At 41.9% G+C, this 15,256-nt stretch overlaps 1 protein-coding gene and 1 long non-coding RNA gene across 3 annotated transcripts in view; one reads left to right on the plus strand and one right to left on the minus strand.

The window, feature by feature from the left end:
• LOC127527920 (uncharacterized) overlaps positions 1 to 15,256 on the minus strand; it is a 247,273-nt gene that overhangs the window by 214,427 nt on the left and 17,590 nt on the right. The gene's annotated exons all lie outside the window — the stretch shown is intronic.
• The window catches only part of LOC114666093 (receptor-type tyrosine-protein phosphatase R), a 237,432-nt gene that overhangs the window by 94,201 nt on the left and 127,975 nt on the right, over positions 1 to 15,256 (plus strand). The window contains exon 1 of one of the 2 annotated variants that reach the window (XM_051925459.1): positions 13,016 to 13,151. The exons of the other annotated variant lie outside the window; for it this stretch is intronic. Within the exon in view, the coding sequence (XP_051781419.1) occupies positions 13,080 to 13,151 (72 nt within the window). The 5' untranslated portion in view covers positions 13,016 to 13,079. Of the gene's footprint in view, positions 1 to 13,015; positions 13,152 to 15,256 lie in introns of those variants that run through there. 2 annotated transcript variants of the gene reach the window in all.

Consider the following 15,256-nt stretch of genomic DNA (forward strand, 5'->3'; position numbering starts at 1 on the left):
AATATTCGACCTTCATCAATATCTCATTGGTCAGACACAGGTTCAAGGAATATGACATTCCCTGCAACTGACCCAACAAAAAAAGAGGGCTATATGGAACATACCTATGGCACACATGGAGGCCAAATATATGCAATGACCATCCTTTACCTGAAATGAAGTGACCACTACTTCCTACCACTGGTTCTGAGGAGGAGCTTCCCCCTGGAATGCCCTCAGAAACAGGGCGATGGGCATTTTGCTGGAGAGCCAACTCTTCTGCAGGGGTTAGGTCTGGACCGCATGGACCTCCACCTGTTTTTTGCTTGTCTGCCTTCTTATTAGCTTTAAAATTAATGTTTTTTATATTACATATGATTCTTTATGTCAACAATTCTTTAAAAAGTTATATACCAATATTTACCAGTTTGAAGTATATTCTTGTACTTCACTTTAACCTGTTCCCATGTTCTCCTTGTGCTCACGTTTGATCTGGAATTATGACATATTAAATAATAATTAATCTGACACATAGGAAATGAAATGCTGCATTCACTAAGTACAATGCACACTACTTAGCGTTTAATTTGTCAGCCACTTTTTGCCAGACGTCTTTTCTGGTCTGGGCTGCTTTTGCAGTGTTACCCCCTTGTGCATATTAAATCTTGAAATTCTTCATGTCCTTCGAATAAAAGGTCTTGCGCCGCGTGTGTGAAAAAAAATGCACCTGTTTTTTCGTCATTTTGTTACAGCCTATCAAAGACTTGCTGATCATGTTTTCTAGACTCAATATATATGGGCTTTTCACTCGGCGCGGGCGCGCGCATGCATCTCGTATGATTAGATCCAGCTCGACTAATCTAATACATGGCTGCGTTTGAAAAACCGACCTAACCCGGATGAGTGTCACCGGCATTAACTTATCCAAGATGAGGCACCTGATCTCAGATGATTTAAGCGACATACGAAAAAAAAAAACCCAGGTCAGACTCGCAAGATGGAGCATATCACAACAATCTGTAGGCTGGAAGGATGACAGTCCATCGCGGGAAACAAATAGTATCCATAAAAGTCATACATTTATTGTTATGTATATTTCACTGCACAAAAAATTAGGGGAACACTTAAATCACACATTGGATCTCAATGAATGAATTATTCAAGTGGAAAATCTTTACTGAGTACTACTATGTAATTCGTCGAGAACAAACTGATGTAACAATGGTAAATGAATACCAAAATCACCAACCCACTGAGGGATTCAACATCACGCTGAAAATCAAAGTCAAAAATTGAACTCGCAGGTTAATCCAACCTGAGTGAATTTCATCACGGCAGCAGTAGTGTGTGTGGCCCCCATGTGCCTGTGTGCACTCCTGACAATGTCTGCTCATGCTCCTGGTGAGACAGTGAATGGTGTCCTGGGTGATTTCCTCCCAGACCTGGACCAGGACATCAATGAGCTCCTGGACAGTCTGTGGTGTTACTTGGCGGAGTCGGATGCACTGATACATAACATCCCAGAGGTTCTCAGTTGGATTCAGGTGTGGGGAACATGTGGGCCAGTCAATGGCATCAGTGCCTTTATCATCAATGAACTGTCTACACTTTTTCGCCACATGAGACCGGGCATTGTCCTGCACCAGGAGGAACCCAGGGCCCTTCTGCAGCAGCATAACTTCTGACAATGGCTCGGAGGATTTCATCCTGGTACCTAACTGCAGTCAGGATACTGTTGCTTATCACGTGTAGGTCTGTGGAACCCTCCAAGAATATGCCTCCTCTAATCATCACTGACCCATCAAACCAGTCATGCTGGGTGACGTTGCAAGCTGCATAATGTTCACCATGGCATCTCCAGACTCTTTTACATCTTCACATGAGCTCAGTGTGAATCTGCACTCATCTGTGAAGAGAAGTGGGAGCCAATGGCAGAGATGCCAATTGTGATATTCTTTGGCGAATGCCAGTTGAGTTGCATGCTGGTGAGCTGTAAGCACATGTCCTACTAGAGGATGTCAGGCCCTCATCCCACCCTCATGGTGTCTGTTTGTGACAGTTTGGTCAGAAACAGGCATACCATTAGCCAGCTGGAGGTCATTCTGTAGGACTCTGGCAGTTCTCCTCTTGTTCCTACTTCCACAAAGGAGCAGACACCGGTCCTGCTGCTGGGTTGATGCCCTTCTACAGCCCTCTCTGGCTCTCCTTGTGTAACGGCTCATCTCCTGGTGTCTCCTCCATGCTCTTGAGACTATCCTGGGAGGAACAGCAAACCTTCTGCACAATCTGTGCCACTTAAATTGAGTGCAGGTACCACCTCAGCCTACCAAGTAGTGACAAGGACACGAGCAAAACACAAAACTAGAGAAGGATCAGTCAGGAAGGATAAGGAGAGAGCAATTGACTGTTGCCGCCATTCCCTTTTTTGAGGGGTTGTCTTGCTGTTACCTCTGCAGGTCACCTGTTGTCACTTTCATTGGCACCAAAGCAGGCGAAGTTGATTCACAATCACTTAGGCTTCCTAACTGGACAGATTGAGATCCCTGAAGCTTCATTGATTTGCTGTTTGTTAGACTCTGATGTTGATGCTGTTAGACTCTTCATTTTTCTGAGCAGTGTAGTTTAAGAGAATTATTGACGTTTTAAAAGATTGTTTCTTTGTGATAAATCAGGGTTTAAATTGAAATGATTAACATTAAATGTATATTTATTACAAATGCATATTAAAATTCTAATGTACATAAATGTCTCGATGCATGCTCAATAATCCAGGTAAGGAAATTCTAGAAAGTTGATTCAGTTCATCTGGACATAGTTACGTTACATCACTCATTAAGTGACTTCCTCAGTCTCCTCAGTCTTCCTCAGGAGTCTGTTTTAGGTTATTCACATCAACTACTTTTCCTTTAATTGGCTGCTTGTGTTTTCCTGGCATCTTCCAATGGCCCTGTGAGTGGCTGGGTTAATACATTTTCATTGTTAATACCGTTGCTGGAAGATTTTGTTTTGAGATGTTTCCTCAGAGTTTGATAGCTGATCACTTTCTAACAATTTGGACTTCATTCATTCACCTACACTCTTAAAACTAAAGGTGTCAAATCGATTCTTCAAAGCAATGCCACAGGGGAACCATTTTTGGCTCCCAAACCAAACCTCCCCATGAATGGATCCGGAAAGAGTGTCTGCTTATTTAGATTTGTATTGTCAGATTCCATAAATAACCCCGAAAAGACGCTTACAGATTTGTGAAACACCAATGGGCTGCTGATTATGAAAGGACTCTCACTGCATACAATCACACAGGATCAGTTCAGGTTTTCCTGCTCTGTTAGTATCCTGCCAAATAATTTGTCCACGTATTAGTAAGTTTTCCAAAGCCAGACCCCTTCCCAGAATAACATACAAGCTACTAAAAGTGCCATTAAAGAACCAGTATCTTTAAGTGGATATGTGTCATGTTCCTCACCTGGCTTATGTTTAAATCCCTTTCGTAATGTATTTTTCATTCATTTGTAATTCTTTGCTTATTACTGTTTATGTCAACATTGTTACTTATGCTTATTCTTTATTTAATTCTGTATTTTTTTGCCAGTTTAATTGTTTGGTTTCTATGTGAGAATCATTGTACTGCCATGTCCGTTGTGTTTTGTGGGTGGTTCCTTAAGAGGCGGGGCCACCTGTCAATCGCTGTTGAGGGACTCCTCCCAGCCCTATAAAGGCTCATGGGATATGCAGTCCCTCTGCAGTACATTGCATGTGCTGGTGTGTTTGCGCTCTGCTCTTATTTTTATATGCTAGTTCTTTGTTTTGTTTTTTTCTGGCTTTTTGATATTTTTGCTGTGTTTAAGGATTTTAATTTCTGTTTAACATTTTGGGACTTGCTAACAGTGGATTACCTGTTTAGGCAACTCCTTTTTGCCTTGTTTGGCTCTTTTAAGCTTTTGTTCAGTATTTCCTTATTTTTATTAATAAAACATGTTATTATTTTATAGGCTTTTTGTCAGACTTATCTCTGCTTCAGCAGTAGTTAAAGAGTTCTCTCCCTGGTTAAAGCTTTTGGGACTATTTTTTTTTTTTGGACTTTAAAGCTTACCTCCATTTGAGGCCTAGCCAGGCCTTAAGCATCCCATTTTCCTAGGTTAGGCTTTCCTTGGGTGAGATTTGTTCTGTGGGCTTTTTGGAGGTCTCAGTCTTTAGATATTATATGTAGTCAGATCCATAGCTTATTTGCTTTTATGATTACCTGATTTGATTATAGTGCCTTTGAATCAGATAGATCAAATCTCTTCATAGTAACTTATCTAATCAAAGGTAATGTGACTCACCTAAGACCAAACAATGGGCCAGTGATCCTGTCATTTTTTGTAGAACCTTTCTGTGCTGGTCCCATTCCTAAGGATCCAAAGAAATGTTCACTGCCTAAATGTTTCTAAAGCTGGAGCTCTGATAGTCAAATCACGCACAGGTTTATAGGCGGAGTGGTAGCTCTGAGGCTAGGGATCTGCCCTAGAAATCGGAAGGTTGCCGGTTCGAATCCTGTAAATGCCAATAGGGACTCTGCTCTGTTGGGCCCTTAACCTGCAATTGCTGAGCGCTTTGTGTAGTGAGAAAAGCGCTATATAAATGCAAAGAATTATTATTACTCACAGAAAATGGTGAAAATGAAAAAATGTCTATCAGTTCTTAGTCTGTTCTTTTATTGACAGAGTAATAAAAATTAAAAGCTACTATGTGTTATTTATCACCTGCAGTTAGATTTAAAACCATGGAAGTGAAAGACTAAGGACCAATGGTGTCAAACTGAGATCCTGGGGTCTGTGCAGTGGCTGCAGATTTTCTTTCCACCCACTTTCTAAATATTGCAGCTAATTTAACAGACTTCTTTTGTTTTAATTACAATATAATTGACTTGCGTCATTATTTTATTCCAAAACTGGCTGCCAAATAGTAAAAAAAAAAAAAAGATGAAAAGTAAGCCAACAGATCTCACGTGGTCCATTTCCCTTCTTTCCAATCTCCTGTTTCTTGTAGCTGTTATTTAATTCTACACCTTGTTAGTGTTCTCACTCCGCCACATTAGTCATCGCCAAAACTCCTTGTCAGTTTGATCACCATTGAAAATATTTCTGGACCACATCAGATAAATATTTCTCATACCTTCTCTTTTTTCTTTTCAAATATTTTATTGCAGCAGATATTGTATTGTAAGAGAAAGAAGGCAACAATGATAACAATAAAGAGTTGGGGCACCAGCCTGGTCATCCCATATAATTGAATTACAAAACAAAGAACAAATAAAATACAGTAATTCAGATGAGATGTCAGAATAGAACTGACAGAGATGGTGGAGCTTCCGGTTTTCAGTCCTTCTGACAGGAAGAGGCGGGTCCTGGAGGGCAATCACTGGAAGTGACATCAGAGGTGTCAGAGCTGTCAATCATCTGTTCTGCGGGGAGGAGTGGAGAAGGACAAACAAACTGTGATTGCCTTTACTTCATTATTAGTACGCAGACTTATTTTGCTCAAATTGGAAGAATCCTAACTCTCCACTTTTAAAGTCAGTGGGTAACTGATGTTATATATTATTTGAAACTGGTAAAAATCAAATTCGCACTTAGAGGATCTGTTCAATTTTTTAAAAAAAACCTGGCAGGACTGAATCAATAATATTTTAGAATAAGCACGTTTTTTGGGGAAAAAGACTCCTTTCTCTCTTTAATACTCTCAGTTGTGTTACTCTGGCTGTTGGCCTTCTTCTCTTTTCTCATGGGTGGGGGTTGATTTGAATTTAGTTTGGTTAATTTTTGACTTGATTGTATGGAATTTTTTCAATAAACTCAATAAAAAAAAATAAATAAATAAAGCCATAAGGACACAGCGCCAACCCCTGGAGCAGAACGCCTGTGTGACAGTATGAGATCTGAGTTAGCTGGTTATCTGCTGCCTTGTTTGGCTCCTTGTTAAAGAAAAAAATTCAAGTTTATTAAAATCAAGGCAACTTAATTTGTTCCATTAGCAATCATAATTGATTAATAATGGAGAAAGTGGCAGAAACAAAAACTTGCAGCCATTGCGGTCCTCCAGGAACTGAGTGTGACATCCCTGGTATGGACTTTCTTAACACTGTTGTGAGTATTAAAGAAGACGAATGGATGTCCCAGGTGATGATTCATTGCCCAGTGAAAGAAAGGGGAAGGACAGGCTCTCTGACTAGATGGGAACAAGAATCCTTACCTGGAAGGGAGGCCAGTATGATGGGAGGACCAGGAGAGACATCAGCATCTGGGTACTATGTCCCCTGTTATGTCAGAGGGCAGTATCCATGGAATTCAGGCCTCATTCAGAAACCCACAGGGCATCATGGGAAATGGATTTCCTGAACACAGCCCTGTCGGGTTTCTGTTGGTGCCACTGGTGGCCCTGCGGGGAGATATGTTCCCAATTTATGGGATTCTTATCTGACCCAGACATGCTTCCTATGCACTGTGTACCAGCCCCGGGAGTAATGCCAGGTGAAAGATAAAAGGAGGCACATCATCTAAAGCGGGCAGTCAGAGTCAAGGTTTGGCAGGAGGAGAATGAACAGAGAGAGAGAGAGATTAGGAGCACATTGTCATACCCACCACATGAAAAATGAACCCAGGATCCCAGATTAGGACCTGACTGCAGCCTATGGGTGACACCTTAACACCACACTAGTTCAGAAAGAGGATTCTTTTTTGGGGCTGTTTACATTGGTTGTCCTTATTTGATCTGGGAAGGTAACGTTTATTAGTAAAAAAAGGGACTCTTTTTGAACCTGTGACTGCTTTGGATGTGATTGCATCTGGGGTTTTGGGCTCAGTGGCACCCCCTACTGTTTATACTGTATAATGTGCCATTCCTAACTCAAGAGACCATTAGGCGATAGAATACAATTGTTTGCCGATTTATGCTTCGTGACATGTCCATTCAGGTTTAACTTCCAGTCTGTACCGCATGTTGAAACACTGGGAACAGGCTCAGGATGAGAAAGGACACCCACATGCTATTGTATTGAATTTTTGCAGTTCAAAATGGGATAAAAAGACTTACACAACGTGAAAAAAATTAGACCTGCGAGCAGGATGAGACTTAACACTGGGCATTGACTCTGTCATTTTGACTTTCTTCCACTTGGCCCAGACTTCGACCACTCTTACAAATTCTCTTAACGGGACATTATATACATGTTCAGTTCATTCCCTTTTATGCTCGTGTAACACTAAAGACAGACGAGGACGGCCCCTTTAAACAACAGCTCTCTTCTGCCACCCGGTCTCAGCAGGTTTACTCCTTCCGTTAATAGAAAGACCACCACCGCTCCCCGAGTCCCACCCCACTTGCCCTTTCACTGTTATACTGTACTTGTTATTTCGCTTTGTAAACCATTTATTAATTTATTTATTTATTTATTTATTTATTTATTTATTTGCCAGTCTCCAAGCTCTCAATTCCCACGTCCTCTCCTCCACCTCTCGACACCACGTCGCCCATTATCTCGCTCGTGCCTCTCCGCTTATCTGCTGTTTACCGAATGCCCGCTGGAAATGGATCGATAGCAATTTGTAAAAGTCCGCGGCCGGCAGCTTCTCCAGCGCGGGGCGAGGGGCGGCAGATGGTGTGGAGGTGGACTCTAATGACCCTCCTTCTCCAAACACAGCTGATATTTGCGCTCCTGTCTACCAGAGCTTAAGTGGAAGCCTCAAGGAGAACGTGACGGAGCCCACAAATGACAAACATCCGAGCATCCTGTCACGTACGGTCCTTTAAGTGCCTCTTTTGTGTGTGACAAGTGACCCGTGGGGCATAACAGACACATGACTGATGAAGAGCTGAAGGTAACGTCCTCGACACCGCAGGAAGAACACGGTGTCCCCCGTGAACGCCTCAGCTCATTTACGTGGCTCTTAAATTCGCTCATTTGTGTATTTGAATTTGTACCGGACAGGCTCCGGCGCCCTGTTATCGTCACATGGAGTAATACACTGCAAATATCCGAAAATAGGTGTTCTTTGTTTTTCAAAGAAGTATTACAGCCGCTAGGCTTGACAGTTATATTCTCTTTAACGCCATTGCACTTCTCTCCGGTGGCACACACCGAGTTCACTGACTCAAGTGAACTGCCGAGAGCAGCACGCGAGGTGTGACAATAGTGACAATACTGGTGACATCATGACAGCTTCTAGATCGAGTGATAGTGAAGCATACAAAAGTGGGGACTTCACTTAAATGGTTCTCAAACTGTGGGGCGGGCGCGAAGATGTGAAGAAAAGAAAACAAGAATCGAAAATATGAAAAATACATCTATTGAAACCAAAACAATTTAACTTAAACTACATTCTGATACTAGAAAAATAAATATAGAGTTAGATAAATGTCGATAATAATAATAATAATAATAATAATAATAATACATTTTATTTATATAGCGTCTTTCCCATGCTCAAGGCACTTAAAATTAAAATCGATAAAAGTTAAGTAGGTATAATAAAATATGCATCTATGATACATTATTAATTAAAAAAGAACAAATTGGTATTAGTGGGCTCCTTTCAAAAAAACGTTGGGGGGGGGGGGGGGGGCGCAATTAAAACTGTTATGAAAACTCAGGTCGCAAATAAAGGTTGAGAAACGCTGTGCTATGGCATCACTTCTGAATCAGTGTTGTGTAATGTGTTGGACAGCTTTGAAATCTGCCGTCCACTCATCATACCAGGGCACAGGACATTCCCCATAGTAGTAGTCCACCTAAAGTTGAGCATGCATGGTACTTGGATGGGAGACCTACCAGGAAAAGCTTGGGTTGCTGCTGGAAGAAGTGTTGGTGAGGCCATCAGGGGGCGCTTACCCTGTGGTCTGAATGTGGATCCCAATGCCCCAGTGTAGTGACGGGGACACAATGGTGCCGTCCTTCAGATGAAACATAAAACTGAGGTCCTGACTCTCTCTGATCATAAAAGATCCCTGGGCGTCCTCCATAAAGAGCAGGGTGCATCTCAGTGTCCTGGCTAAACTGTCCAGCACAGCCTAGCCATTCTGGGTCCCTAATCACCCCCTGTGTCTGTAATTGGTTGTTTACCTCTCACCTCTTCTCCACCCAGCTGCTCATGTGTGGTGAGCATACTCGCGCAAAATGGCTGCCATTGCATCATCCAAGTGGATGCTGCACATTAGTGGGGGTTAAAGTGGCTCCCCACTCACTAAAGTGCTTTGAGTAGTGAAAAAAGCGCTATATAAATGTGAAGAATTATTATTATTATTGTAGGAAATTTTTACTGCTCAAAGGTTGATCTTTGACGCCACATGAGATTTAAAAGAGATTCTCATTTTGTTTCATTTAAGAATCAATCTTGTAACGTATTTTCCTTTTCTTTTCTTGTCTGATTTTTCATCCCTATGGGTTTTAATCAGTTACAGATGATCCCTTACAAAATGTCAGTCTGTTCCTGGGTTGGAGTGGTGCCTCGGTTTCCTGCAGGGCTCCATGGGAACTGGAGCTGGGTGCAGCCCTGTTGGGTCCAGCAGGCGCCGCCAGGGGGTGCTGCAACTGGAACTCCTGAGCCCGTATGGACAGCGTATTTACCGCAGCCGGATCTCGGCAGTCAACCACCTGGAGCACTTTTGGGTGGACTATAAAAGGGGCCAGAAGCCACCACTCGATGGCCAGAGTCGGGAGGAGGAGGACGAAGCTTGGAGGAGGAGTGGTGGTACCAGAGAAGAGTACTTGTGCTTGTGTTCGTCTACTTGTGGGACTGTGTTGTGCCTGTGGGGATCACGGGGAAGACGTGCCCCACAGGTGAAGAAAAATAAAACATTTTGGTTTTTATAAGTGCCTCCAGTGTGAGTCTGTGTCGGGTCAGGCGCCTATATTGATATATATATATATATATATATATATATATATATATATATATATATATATATATATATATATATGGTTGCAATAGTTTACTGTCAAATAAATGCAAAGAGTACACGACACGTGTTTCGCCCTCATTCTGGGCTCATCAGGTGCACACACTCCACTGCACTCCCTCTCGGGAATCGAACCTCGGACGTCAGAGTCAGAGGCGATGCCCCTAACGTTGCGCCACGGCGTGTGGTTCGTTTATTTGACAGCATGTAGATCGGGGTAATTACATTCACGGCATTCGAAGTCTGTGTCACAATCTGTTAGTGTGGGTGGTTACCTACCTATCACAAACTGAGGGCACCGTGGCGGATGTTAGCAGATTGCTGGCCAACCACAAAGCGTTACCTGGTAGGTAACCACCCACACTAACAGATTGTGACACAGACTTCGAATGCCGTGAATATATATATATATATATATATATATATATATATATGTGTGTGTAGCCTATATAGGCTCTATATGATAGATAGACAGACAGACAGACAGAGAGACAGACAGACAGACAGACAGACAGACAGACAGACAGACAGACAGACAGACAGACAGATAGATAGATAGATAGATAGATAGATAGATAGATAGATAGATAGATAGATAGATAGATAGATAGATAGATAGATAGATGGCCCTCTGCCTATTAACCACATATGCACACCTTCAGGAATGGGAAGAAAAAAATCTGAGAACCCACAGAAAACCCACACAGGTACTGTATATATATATAATATATATATATACTAGCGGGCTCTGCCCCCTGCTCACTTCACTCGCCAACCCCCGGGCGGGTGCTATGCGTCAGCCACTTTGCGGCTCTGCCACTCGCGTATGGAGAAACGGATGTACAATTTAAACAGATTGTTATTTTCATGGTAATTGTTACATATGCATAATAGAACTAACTATTGTACATTACAGCAAGTAATTAACCATAGTAAAAAATACTAAAACATAATAAATTGAAAGTAAATTATGTTTCATGTTGCGTTAGAGGTATTCATTGAATTTCATTGAAATTAACACACAAACATTTTTTAAACTTACACTTTTACTGTAAAACTTAAGTAAAAACTATTTGGAATTAACTTTTCGTCAATATCGCATTGAATTTTGATTCCGTGTTTGGACTTTCATCGTGACAACTCCACATATAACTGCCCGTGAGTGAATATCGTTTTTCTCTCTAATAGATAAATTGACTTTTTCGAATGTTTGTCCCTGTGATTTAATTGTCATAGCAAAAGGTATTCTAACGGGAAACTAAACGTTTTAATACGAATGACATTTCAAGATCTCCTTTGGTGTCTAATGTTATCCCCTGAAGATGTACTGCATTACCTTTCTTGTCTGTTAGAATTTTACATGTCAGAATTGTTCGACCAATTTTGAATACAATTAATCTTGTCCTATTGCATAGCCCATCACTCACACATAAATTACACAATAACATTACAATTCATTCTTCTTTCAACTGTAATTCGGTCGGTGCAGACTGGACGGTGTTAACGGTTGTAGATATTCTACGGGATATTGTAAGTTGATATTTTCATCTTCTGCACCATCACCACCAACTGTTTCAGCATAGTCTATTGATACGCATTGTAGCAGTAGGGGGCGCTATTGCTCCCTTGAACCCTCAGGTACCACGCCAAACTCCAGGTAAAAGTCCAAGACTTGTTTATTTTATAATAATAAAGTGCACCAAACACCGTCCACTCCACACTACTTATACAAAATCCAATACACAATAATCACTAAACAATACCCAATCCTCCACTTCCAGACACTTAGCCACCCTTCCACCCAGCTCAGCTCAGCGTCTGGGATTTCCTATGGTCCTTTTATATCTCCTGACCCGGAAGTGGATCCACCCTACAGTCCATGTGATTCCTTATCACTTCCGGGTCAGATAAAAAGTCCTTTTCTTCATCCTGGAAGCACGTCGTTCCTTCTGTCCATGTGACCAGGATGCACTTCCTGGTTATAGGGCATGTAGAATTCCCTGAGCCTCCCTACAGCGTCTCCTGGAGGTCCCCATGTTATCCAGCAGGGCTGGTTGTAAAAACTACAAGGTCCATGAGGCCCTGCTGGAGTTCGGGGAACCTCTATGCTGTGGGAGGGCTCCATCTGGCGGCTTGGAGGTGTGGGCCGGAATATATGGCCGGCCATCCCTCACAGCATTTAACAAATTTGCCATGTAACCTATCGACAATTTTCACGTTCGTTCATTTGACTTCATTGTTTCTTGGTGCTAGGATTGCCTGTTTACTTGTTCCTTCAGGATGAAATTCTTCAATACGATTTGGACATAATAAGTCTTCTTTTATTGGAAACTTAAAGTGAGGAAAACGTAAAAATTTATAAGAGCTGAGAGCGCAGGAGCTATGTCTGACAAAAGCATTCACACGAATGAGAGGTGAGAGGGCCGTGGGTGTGGGACGTTAACCGGAAATGTTTGAGAGGAGGGCGGGACTTGAGAAAATCTCTTGGCAATAGTCTCGTCTTGTCTCAAGATTTTTTTTAATAATAGATATATATATACTGTATATATATATATATATATATATATATATATATATATATATATATATATATATATATATATATATATATATATGTAAATTCCACATGAATAGCAACCATGAGACTTGAACCTAAGATGTTACATCTGTGAAGCAGTGGCATTGCCCCAATGAAATATTATACAAAGCTATTTTTGAGGGAAGGTCATAGATTTTACTTTGAATGAATATAATGAAGGAGGTGATGATAAGGTGTATTTATTCTATGATGGTACTGGTGGTGTGGATTATGCCTTTTGCTCCTGTTGTACTGCTGCTTCACCATCACCGCTCTCCATGCTGTCATCTTGAGCTGCTGCCCAGCCCCATGCCCCTCACTCTCCTGGCTGTTGCCGCTCTTTCTGTCACCGTGTCTCTTCATCTTACCACCGCTTTCAGACCTGTTGAGTTGCTGTTGTTGCCCCTGGAGCCGCACTCTGCCTCACCTTTCTGCTCCCTGTGGAGTCTACCTGACAGAACAGGGAACTGGAGCATCCCTGGTAGTAACAGACATCGGGCAACAGCACCAAGCTCGGCTCTAGTGGTGAGTCATCTGCTCAGAAGGACACTCGAGCTTTAGGCACGCAGGTCAGCGTGACATTGAGATGAAGGGGAGTGAGAGCAGAGAATACAGTGTAGCACTGGAGATCTTCTCGGGTCTTTTCTTCACTCCTCAGGTGAGTTGTGGGATTTCTCATTGATCACGTCTCCTTGTGAGCAGGCTGCTGCGCAGGCTTTGGGTACATTAAGGATAACATGTTACTGTAGAATGAGCTCTCCTGCGTATTCTTCATTTCAAGTGCATGGCTGACAGCCTGGCGTGGGTGCAGATATCTGGGCCTTTCCTTACTTGTCTCCACTTAAGCCATACTTTTCAGGCAGAACCCTCTGGAGGTTTACTTTAAGTTTACCTTATTTATACCACAGGGTGTGACAGATTTTATTTACTTCAACAGACTTCCATTACACCACAATTTGGGGGCACCTGAGCACATGAAGCACTTTGTGATGGTGTATTCTGTGAATAGTGCCACTGTTAATAAAGTAAAGATCTTGAGAAAGCATAAACAGTTACTGCGCAGTTTTTTGGTGTTGAGGTTCTTTCTGTGTTGATGGAAACTTGAGCCTGTAAAACCAAATGAAATTAATTGTAGTGTTTTTGGTCCACATCATAGGAGACCCGTCTCTCTGCTGGTGCACTGTGTTTGTGCTCTGGGGGCTGCAGGGGATGTCACTCACATAAGATCACACAAGAGGATGGTGATTAGGATTTAATTTTTATTTTTTCTGTTTTCTGTGTTGTGCCTTTTCATCAAAACAATATCTTCCCAAGGTCTTTTTAGTGATCTGGTGCAGTGACATGAGCACAGGCAGGCCTCTAAGGTACCATACTGCAACATATGCACTGCAAAAAGGTGAATCCCAGGGTGGTCCCCTATGTGGTGTTGTCTCTGTTAAGGGGGTTTCACTTCCGTAGTTTGTTGTAACGTGATACATAACCACTAGTGAGTGCACAGGCAAGACAGACCAAGGTTTATATCTTTATCTGATAACACTTTGGAGGATCATCAGGGTCTCGTTCCTTCTTCTTTAAAGGCACATGTGTGAGGTTTGGGGATTTTAACACTTTAACACTTTCTTTCTCTAATGGTTTTCTTTTTACTTCCATGTAAATGGAGGTTTGGTGATGGGGTCAAAAATTTTCCATTGAGTTAAGTTCAGATTCTGAATGTACAACGTTGAAAACCTCAAGGAAAGTTGATTTTAGCCTGGTGCCTGTGTGTGGATGTCTGTGGAAAATCAAAATTGATTTTCACTTCTTAAAATTACAATTTTGTCAGAAAGTAGGCTTTATTTTTGCATTGTGTAGATATCCTGGATGACTGCATCTTAGCAGATACAAAAATTTAGAACAAGCAGTTTCCTCTGAAATCCTTCCTGAATGCTGATATGGACATACAATCGATCTTCTTCTTCTTCATCTTTCGGCTGTTCCCATCAGGGGTTGCCACAGCGGATCATCTTCTTCCATATCTTTCTGTCCTCTCCATCTTGTTCTGTTACACCCATCACCTGCATGTCCTCTCTCACCACATCCATAAATCTTCTCTTAGGCCTTCCTCTTTTCCTCTTCCCTGGCATCTCTATCCTTAACATCCTTTTCCCAATATACCCAGCATCTCTCCTCTGCACATGTCCAAACCAATGCAATGTCGCCTCTCTGACTTTGTCTCCCAACGATAACATCTGAAAAACTTGTGTGTGTCTGATTACGGGCTTCAGACGTGCTGTGCTGGTTGTGCTCTGACCGGCGACAACTGCAGTAGGTGCTCTTTAATCCAACAGTCTGTTCAGTTTTGTCATTGCACAAGGCCTACTCATATGCAAAAGTTTTATACAAGTAGTTTTTGAGAAACATACTGTAGTTTATATACATATACATGTGTTGCCACAAGGGGCCACATTGTGGCATGCACAAGTGTATACACACACACACACACACATGCACACACACACATTTAAAGAAATTTAAAGGTGATGACAGCTGATGGCTTGTTTGCCCTACCAGAGAACATGTTTGACAATGAAGTTAAAGAAATGAACACACACACACACAGACACACATACACACACAAACATACACTCACACCACAGTAGATCTGGAAATGTGGACATGCACAAAGGCATTAAGACACACCATACCAATCTGCTTCACTTGACCCAAAGTGTTTAGTTTCAAATGAAATATTGCTTAAGTTGTTCACTTGATTCAATTCCCTGT

Source organism: Erpetoichthys calabaricus, chromosome 1, assembly GCF_900747795.2.
Source record: "Erpetoichthys calabaricus chromosome 1, fErpCal1.3, whole genome shotgun sequence".
NCBI lineage: Eukaryota > Metazoa > Chordata > Cladistia > Polypteriformes > Polypteridae > Erpetoichthys > Erpetoichthys calabaricus.